A 9,905-nucleotide genomic window follows, 5' to 3' on the forward strand; every position below is an offset into this window, starting at 1 on the left:
CATTTCCCACCCAAAAGGTGTTTGATGAAATGCCTGAGACAACTCTCCTAGGCTTTTAGTATACTTTGCCAAAGACATTTGTTGTTAAAGGTGCTAAAATAGTTAATAGACTTGTTAGTAATGATTGCTTTCATATTATTCAACCAAAGACATTTGATGTTTGAGATATGTTAGCAAATGAGCATTCATCTAGACATAGAGCTTGCTTAGAATTGTGTCTAGGCTTAAGGTCGATAGTTTGATTGATCATTTGTCATCCTTAGTTCGAAACTTGATCACCCAAGGTCTAATCCCTATGCCCATGAGTTCTCTTTTCCTTTAGTCAAGAAAGTATTATTCTGTTATTGCTTTTTAGTTTTAGTCATAGCTTAAAACTCATCTAAATCATTGGTTGCACTTAGGTTAAGTGAGTACTTGCATTCTCATTGCTTTGATATCCCTCAGAACTGGTTCGACAATCACTATACTACAACATTTGTCTTAGGAGCCTTGAAAACTCCTAACATCACCCAACGATCGAACTTCTCAGGTGAACATCTATATTTCAGGGACCATTAGGAATTTACTTTACATGTATGGTTGATTAAGGATCTAAAAAGTTCGACATAAGTTTTTTTTTGCCAAATATGTGAATGTCATTTTATAATGATGCTAGTTGTAAAAGATTACGAAATGTTAGAACTAGTTAGAGTCAACCAAAGCAAAAAAGAATAAAAACAAGGTTGAGTCTAAGGGATTTTTTGACCAAAGTGCAATGTAGACTGAGCCTCATACGCATGCCCGAGCCACGCGCATTAGGTGATCAAAAGCTTTGTTTTCTTATGTCCAAGGATAGCATCACGGATGAATCGATCCAACTGCTTGAAAATTTCTTCTGGTGACAGAGCAGTGCCATTGTGTAGTCTTCTATTTCGCTCTGCCCACAAACTATTGAGGTTTACTATAGTATAATATAAAATGTCAACTAGCCCAGATTCTCATGCGAGACTACTCCATGTTATAGCCCTATATGCTTTAGACTATATATAGATATATATTTTCCAAACCATTAATTTGGTTTTGCTATTTATTGTTGATTTTCGTCAACGGTTTCCACAACCGTCAAATTTTCTAATGTTTATACATCACATCACCAAGGAAAAAAACACAAACAACATCTTGTATGTAAAAGATGTTTTTAGTAGCAATTATAGTAATGTTAAAGTATTTATTAATACAGAATTCAGCTTAAATTAAAAGTAAAACATATATGCGATTATGCAAATAAGTTTATTTCTTACAACATTACACATTATAATTATACTTTCAATCTATGTGATATACGACTATTTCGAGATGGATTAAATATACTGGCAAAGAAAAAACAAACTATAAACATGTCAGAAGGTTATAATTTTAGAAAGTAAATTATTTTCACGAATATCTTCAATTTGTTAAGTTGCATATTTATAAGTTATTCCCGACTGCAACATTTGAATAGCACATCTTTTCAGTTTTGAGTTCTTAGGGTTTTGTCAATTTCAATAAACTAATGGCCATCTCCAACGGGGATATGAGATAGAGTTCCTAACAAATAAAAAAATTTCAAAAATGAAAAAGCTAAAAAGAAGTTAACAATCGATCCTTAAAACATATCCTGCAAGGACATTTTGGAAACTTTTATGTATATGTGTCACTATATGAATGGTTTATTTTCCTAAAAGTAATTAATTTTTTAATGTAAAATTAAACTTTATTAAAATAATAATAATTCAGTGGTAAGAACCTAAAAAGTAGAAACTAATCGTTAAGGCTGCTCTATCTATAATTTCTTTTTAACATAATATCTATAATTTTGTTACATAAAATATTGAAAATAAATTAAGTTATCATGACGTAGGTTCACACGCCTTCTCCCAAAAGGTAGATAAAATGGGTATACAATTTGTGCGTAAGGTTGCACTTTAGTTTTTCTCCTACGTACTCATTAAGTTTTGAGTTTTGACTATAATTTGATCCCTCTCCATATATATTTGGTGGAATGAATATTTGTAAGCGCTGATAAGTTCTCATAATAGAGACTACAAGCCGAGAAAAGTAATGGAAAAGGGAGAGGAAGAAACATTTCTTCTGACGGACCACGTCGAAAAGAATACGAGTGAGACACTATGGGGCGGTCTTGTTTTTCTTTTAGTAAAAATCGCCGACAAGTTATCCATAACCCATTTGATCTTTCTGTTCCTGTCCAACGCATATATGTGGATGTCTTTCCTTGCACGTTACATCAATGTAATCTTGTACATATTGATATATTTCAGTGGGTAATTTGTTAATTAACTTATTTATTGAGTCTACTAACTTTTTGACAAAAATGAGTCTAATAACTTAGAAACGACAAATACTTTTCAACGTCATGATTTCGAGTCTCATCAATGGAGAAAAGTTACCAAGTAACACCACTTATTTGATCTCATTTTCATGTGCCGAAAATTTCTGGTCGTCGCTCAATATAATCTTCAAAAATAAATAAAACGCTGAAATTTTTGTTAGTGACAATTACGTTTACAACATTCAACGAAAAACTAATAGTCTTAGATAAGAACATTATCGTTCCCCGACTTGAATAAACAGAAACAATCAATCGCCATTCGAAAGTTATCGCCTAGTGGTAGTTGATGAAGAAAATCCAATACGCTCCCCGCAGATTCGACTCGCGTCGGCCATCCGGACCCTCCCTGCTAATTCCTGGGAAGAAAATTACGTGGCTGCTGCGGACTTCGTGGGATTAGTCGGTTGATCTCGATCGCCGGATCCCACGGTTAACAAAAAAAAAAAAAAGTTGTCAATGTTACATAGTATATAATAATTGAAGGTCATAAGGTCGACAAATAGGCATTGCCCACATGGGATATTAGTCGGACCGACTTATATCCACATGCTCAGTAGGTCCAAGCAAAGGTTATCCATTTTCACTTTTATTCGGTTATAAACATTATATATCTGACAAAGATAAAGTAACCAACGGCGACAAAAGTATGGATTTTTGTAAGGGTTATGTGACAATAGAATAATCCGAGAAGAATTATGTCAATATTTAGTCACATAATTTAATTAAGATGGTGGCTGGAGAAAGGCCACCTATATAACTGCGTGACTAGATTACAAGTCAGTAAGTTTGATACTCATATTCGGTTTGACTATTCTCATAGGTACCACTAGAGGTAGAGATTAAAGGCTCTTAGATAATAATATCCTTTTCCCTTTTTTGTTTTTAGTTTACAAAAAAAAAAAAAATATCCTTGGACTATTTTCTCTTTTTGTATACTATATAGAGATGTTAAAACCCGGTTTACCCGGTGATAGGAAACCTATATAAAAATTAAGTTCTTTTAGCATCTATTGTTTTTATTCTATTCATATTTGGATTAGTTGCATATGAGATATAAGCCAATTCATAGCCTTAGTCAAAAGTCGGCGAATACAAAAACAAAAATATTAGTCACACGGCAAAAAAAATAAGCCAGCATCAGATTTTTTTTTTTTTTTTTCCTCTAAATTTTTCATTGAAATAACCAAAATTCCGGATCAAACATACAAACATAACTCCCTAAAAAGAGTATAAACTTATAACAACAACACCTCAAAACATTAAGAACACCATCTAGGAAAGCCCTTGGCAATATAAGACTGAAACCAAACATCTTTTAAAACACGGGCTAATAGCTATAGTCCGGGTTCCCATATTCGCATCAAACGACTCAGTCTCCACCCGCCATAACAAAAAATTCCTGAGAATATATCTAATTTCCACAACTTTAGACCTGAATGAAGACCAAACTTTGGATCTGTTAATTGCATTAACAAAACACCCCCCTTCAAAAGAAAAGTGGACTCTCAGACACCTATGACTAACCATGCTTTCAACAGCCTAGACCAAACCTAGGTACTGAGCATGATCTTTTGAATCAACCTGAGCAAAAGATCGGCGACTATGAAAGAGAACATCTCCTCTTGCGTCCCTCAAAACACACGCAGCACCAGCAATTTTATTTTTCTTCCCCCACACCACCCCAACATTACATTTTAACACATCTCTTGGGAGAGCTTTCCATTCAGCCGCTTCCATAAAAGTAGGCTCCCTATGAGCCCCGAAGCATCTTCCATCCATATCCTGTGCAACATACCATAAATCAGCTTCCTCAGAAGCTTTACTGCAAATCTGATCACTAGGGAAAAGTGCACCTTCAAACAGCAGAGCATTTCTATTTTTCCATAGATACTATAACATCCATGGAATTTTTTTTGTAGCTTGTAACAACTCTTTCCGTTTTTTCCAATTAATCAAGAGATAGCTGATGTTGGCAAAGACGGAACCATCATCAAAAAGCGCCCATACCTGTCTTGCAAAAGTACACTAAAACAAAACATGGTTCACTGATTCTCCATCTGCTCCACACGTTTGGAAAACAAGATCAGATTTCAAGCCTCTATCCTGCAGACGATCGAAAACAGCAATTGCTCCTGAAAGAGCTTTCCATATAAAACCTTTAATCTTAGATGGAGTAAGAAGTTTCCAAACATCTTCCTTGAGAGGATTAATTGATGGGCAAGCAGACTGCTCTCCAATCAATTCCTTGTGACGATTCTGAAAAGCCAATTCATACCCTGTTTAAACAGAATAAAGCCCACTTCTAGTATGACGCCACACCCAAGAATCTTTCTCCAAGGACACAGGTTGATTTCTTCTCAAGATCGCTATGTCACAAGGAACAAAGATCTCTTCCATTATTCTTTCATCCCATCTCCCCGTTTGATGGTTAATCACATCTGCCACTTTTAGATTCACATTAAAGAGTCTCCGTCTTCTTAACGGGGGTCTACATAAACCATCCACATCTTCCAACCAAGGTTCCGACCACACATTAATGGTCTATCCATTTCCAACCAAATGCTTCATACCTTGCTTTAAGAGGTTCCTGCCAAAGATGATGCTTCTCCAAGCATACGACGGTCTGCGTCCTAAACAAGCATTGATGCAGTTGTTGTTCTCAAAATATTTACCACGCATTACACGAGACATCAAACAATCATCATCATTAATTATCCTCCACGCCTGTTTAGCTAACAACGCCTGATTAAAGCACTCAAGGGGTCTTAACCCCATTCCCCCTGCTCCTTAGGCAGACACAATTTATCCCAACTCAACCAGTGTATCTTTCTCTTATGCTCCTCTGAAAACCACCAGAATTCGCCATGGCGCTATGAAGACTTGCTATAAGGGTTTTAGGAAGTTTAAAAACCGACATAGCAGCCAGAGGAAGAGCAGAGGCGACAGCCTTAATCAATACCTCTTTGCCTCCTTGGGATAGGGTTCTCGCATGCCAACCAGAGATTTTCTTACACAGCCGTTCTTTAATATATGAGAAATGCTTGACTTTAGAACCTTTTAAAACTTCTGGCAGGCCTAAGTACTTTGCTTCTCCTCCCTCTTTTTCGATCCCCAAACATTCTTTGACCTTGATTTTGGCTTCTTTCTTTACTATTTTCCCAAAAATGATAGAGGATTTGGCATGATTGATCACCTGTCCTGTGGCCTTTCCATAATGGTTTAGGATCGACAATAACTCCAAGCTTTCGACCTCGTTTGCCTTGCACGAAAATAGAGAATCATCTGCAAAAAGCAGATGATTTATCGAAGGTCCATGAACACCAAACTTCATTCCCACAATACGCCCCTCACGTTCTGCTCTGGACATAAGATGAACGAGGCCTTCTGTACATAAGACAAACAAAAAAGGGGACAAAGGATCGCCTTGACGGAGTCCCCTTTGAGGTGTAATCATTCCATGAGGTTGATCATTAATCAAAACCGAATACGTCACCGATGAAACACACTTCATAACCCAGGAAATCCATTTTTGATCAAACCCTAAGGCACACATTAACGATCTCAAATATCCCTACTCCACACGATCATAAGCTTTTGACATATCTGTCTTTACAACCATATGCTCTGAAGCTATATTAAAATCAATCCCCAAAGAGTGAACCAGTTCATGCGCAATCATAATGTTATCAGTCATAAGTCTCTCCGTGACAAAAGCTGATTGAGACGGAGAAATGATCTCCTTAAGCCACGGTTGCAGTCGTCTGAACAGTATCTTCGATATCGTCTTATACCCCACCGAACAAAGACTTATTGGTCTTAAATCAGATACCGCCTGAGGATTAGGTATCTTTGGGATCAAGCAAAGGTGGGTATAGTTCCATTCTCTTGGGAGAATGCCATGCTTAAAGAACAATTGAACCTCTTTAACAAACTGATCTTCAATAATGTCCCAAAACCTCTGGAAGAAAAGTGCAGACATACCATCAGGCCCTGGAGCATTCGATGGATTGATTGAAAAGAAGACAGCCTCCTTAACTTCCAAAGCAGATACATCCTTAACGAGATCCAAATTCATCTGCAAAGAGACTTTAGGACACATATCATGGAACCAAATATCGAAAGGAGAAGGATTTGACGATCGGAATAACTGATGATAGAATTCCACTACAACCTCCCCTTTAGCTGCTTCCGAGAATACCTCTACCCCTTCAGCATTGATCAATTTGACAATGAAGTTTCTTGCTCTAGAAGATCTAACCAAATTATGGAAGAACGAAGTATTTCTGTCCCCTCCATTTAGCCACTTATCTTTACTCTTCTGCCACCAAAACATTTCTTCATCTCTCTGCGCTTTAACCAATTCCCTCTTAAAATAATGAATAGAAGCTGTGGAAGGTTGAAGCACAGATTGTTCCCGTTCTAAGGCAATCTGAGCCTGAGTTATCCTATCCCTTGAATTGATGTTTGCATTGCGCTTCAATCCACTAAGGGATATCTTCTACAGGATTTCAACCTAAAAGAGGCAGACGCATTACCAGAAGCGCATGCAAAATCCCACGCATTAGCCACATTATCTCTAACCCCATCAACCTCCAAAAGTCTTTTATCAAATTTAAAGCTTCCTCTGTAAGAATCTTGAGATTCGATAAGGTGAATGAGCACTGGCCGATGATCAGACCCTCTTTTATCCATGAAAGTCTGATTAGCACAAGGAAATTTCCTGAACCAGGCTTTATTCCCAAAACATTGATCAAGTCTTGAATGAACCCAAGAATCATATCTCTTGCCACCCCAAGTGAAACCATCTCCATGCGCCTGAATCTCCACCAAATCACATGCCTTTATCATTTGATTAAAAGGATCAAAAGAGTCATCAGATCTCCAAACACCTCCAATCTTTTCTCCATTGTGCAGAATATCATTGAAATCCCCAAAGACACACCAAGTATCTTTCCTATTTACACCCAACCTGGTAAGTCTTTCCCATAAATCTCCTCTGCTATACACACTAGACGGCCCATATACACACGAAGCATAAAAGGAAACATCCCCAAACTGCATTATGGTATCCAAAAAGTTTTTATTTACATGAAGAAACTTAATTTTCACAGATTTCTTCCAAAAAACTGCTAAACCCCCCGCATGACCCACTGGTTCCACCGTAAAAACCTGATCATACCCGAGCCAAACTTGCAAATCTACCAAAACATTTCTACACTGCATTGTCTCCATCAGAAAAAGCACCTCTGGAAAATGTTTTTGACGCATTTCCCTAAGGCGAGGAATCGTCAGGTCCTGAGGCCGCCCCAGTCCCTGACAATTCCAGCTAATTATGCTCATCAGGACTTCGGCGATCCCCCACTCAGGATCACCTTTGACTCTTTACGCCGAGCAGCATTCTGGATCTCCATCTCATCTCCAGAAATCTTTCTCTTGTTTCCAGTCTTCTGAGCTCCTTCTCCCTTTCTGTAAAGCTCTTGAAGGATGCCAGAGTTAGCCCTTTGTTGCTCTTGTCTCTTTCTGATGTAAGGCCTTCTTCTCTGCTTTGAAGAGTTGTGAGAAACCCCGGATGATTTGTTACCCGAAGGTCCCGCACCATATTCCGTAGGATTTCTTCCAACACAGAAAGATAGGTCCTTAGGCTCCTCAAGTCTTAATCCCAATGTCAACCCTTGAGCAGAGCATACCATGGCCTTCATCTTACCAAACCTATCATACTCATCAGACAAACGCGGCTTCTCTTGATATTGAAATGAACTCCCAACCCTATTAGCAGCAATAGCAGAAGCCATAAGTTTCTCTTTCTTCCTTCCTTCATGAACATTTGAATCCAGAGGTTCATTAAGGTCAAGGTCAAAAACAGGTCATTTTCCTATATCAATCTGCGAAGTAAAGATAGGCTTGGATTCCAAACGCAGCATCGTCTTTTGAACTAAAGGATCTTTCTCCGCTTCATCAACTGATGATCGAATCCTCTTAATTCTTATTAACCTATCATGATCTGTTGCCATAAACATATACCTCCTCATCTCCTCTAGCACATCATCAGATATCTTCCTCCTTCCTGTGGCTTTGCAAGCATCCACCTGATCTTCTCTTAGAATCCCATACAAAGGATCATCCTTTCCAATTATAGGTTCCGAGAAGCTCAATTCACCAAGTCTCCTCTGTCTTCTGTCCAATGCCACTTCTTTCCTCTGTTTTACCAGAAGCGGGCAAACATCTTTCTCATGATTAAGTCTTTGACACTCATAGCACCGTTTCTGTATCCTTTCGTAATTGAAGTAAACAATCGAAGATCCTCCTTCCTGGAGATTCACCACTTTAGATTTCCTCAAAGGTCTCGACACATCAAATCTAATTTGAACACGAACATAATCCCTTACTTGAGGCCTCTCCGGATCAAAAACCACCACCTTCACTTCACCAATTAAATCCCCCAAAGCCATAATCGCTTCCTTCGTATAGTAATTTAACGGCATATTTCGAATTTGTACCCAAATAGGAATAAACTGGAGAAAATCAACGGGAGGCTTCTCAACCCATCGATCAATCGCAAGCGCCCAATCATTGAAAGTGTGAACTCTTTTCTCCAGAACATACACCAAATCATGCTCATGATCGAAGATGAACTGAAAGTGTTCCTTAGATAGCGCCACACCCCTCACTTTTCCTTCCTTCTGCCATTTCCTAGGCATGTTATATATTAAGGCCGACATCTTTTGGCAATCAGGATTCAAAATCCTTCCAATCAGGCTCCGCGAGTTCCTTTATGTTGACTTGAACTGAGGAAGATCAGGCATATTAAAGGGCTCGTCTTCTTCCTCCAAAGAGAGCGCCATCATCGCTTTATCCATAGCGTAAGACATCTTAATTTTTGAAAGTACGATCTAGGAATTATTCTTCACCGCTTAGAATAAGAACAAACCCTAACTTTCTTTGAAGATTGAACCGAAAAACTTATTGAAAGATAAGAAAGTTGGTATACGTGTCACCGGAAAGACTAACAGCTGTGCTCCACTCAACGAAATAAGGGATTTCGAGAGAGAGAATTCTAGGCCCAAAAAAGGGAATCTATCTAAGACTATAAGCCAGCATCAGATAATCCTCCTGAACCAACAACCAACGTATAGGAAAATAGAAAACAAAGAGTCAGCCTCCAACTCAAACATAGGATGATAGTTTGCCTTGGTTTTCTTAAAGGTCAGCAAGATCCCCTGTGGTATCGGACTAAAACAGTTGGGATTCACTTGAGTTTCAATATACTACAGTAGGCCTGTTCTTTTTACCGGTAGTTGACGCAGCGTTCAGCATCTCAAAATTTACACATTATCAAAATCGGGAAAATAAATGGTGAAGAAACAAACGAGCTGCCATTGCTATTACTTTTTACAAGGGCCGCCGGTGTTTTCCGTGACGCTATGTAAAACAACGATAGTTAACCGAGAACTGCGTGACCTGCGTCTGATTTTAATGGTGGAAAGTACAGTTGCCAGCAGTGTTCTCCACATACTTAGGCAAGAAATCAGTTATAATT

At 38.3% G+C, this 9,905-nt stretch overlaps 1 protein-coding gene and 1 pseudogene across 1 annotated transcript; both read right to left on the bottom strand.

The window, feature by feature from the left end:
* Positions 1-5,939: 5,939 nt before the first annotated feature.
* Positions 5,940-8,160, bottom strand: LOC106338138. The gene is made up of 4 exons (XM_013777180.1): positions 7,741-8,160; positions 7,538-7,681; positions 6,950-7,423; positions 5,940-6,866 (listed from the first exon to the last, which is right to left on the bottom strand). The coding sequence occupies exons 1-4, from the start codon at positions 8,158-8,160 to the stop codon at positions 5,940-5,942; spliced, it is 1,965 nt and encodes a 654-aa protein (XP_013632634.1).
* A 72-nt stretch (positions 8,161-8,232) lies between these two features.
* LOC106338139 lies at positions 8,233-9,225 on the bottom strand (annotated as a pseudogene).
* Between the last annotated feature and the right edge of the window lie 680 nt (positions 9,226-9,905).

This window comes from Brassica oleracea, chromosome C4 (assembly GCF_000695525.1).
Source record: "Brassica oleracea var. oleracea cultivar TO1000 chromosome C4, BOL, whole genome shotgun sequence".
NCBI lineage: Eukaryota > Viridiplantae > Streptophyta > Magnoliopsida > Brassicales > Brassicaceae > Brassica > Brassica oleracea.

What these genes read in the sequence shown, in the direction of transcription:
- LOC106338138 (XM_013777180.1), bottom strand. Translation starts at nt 8,160, where the DNA reads ATGGCTTCTGCTATTGCTGCTAATAGGGTTGGGAGTTCATTTCAATAT. An exon ending in CTCGGCGTAAAGAGTCAAAG is followed by an intron (nt 7,682 to 7,740) that starts GTGATCCTGAGT and finishes TGGAATTGTCAG; the next exon opens with GGACTGGGGCGGCCTCAGGA. An exon ending in TTTGGCTCGGGTATGATCAG is followed by an intron (nt 7,424 to 7,537) that starts GTTTTTACGGTG and finishes ACCATAATGCAG; the next exon opens with TTTGGGGATGTTTCCTTTTA.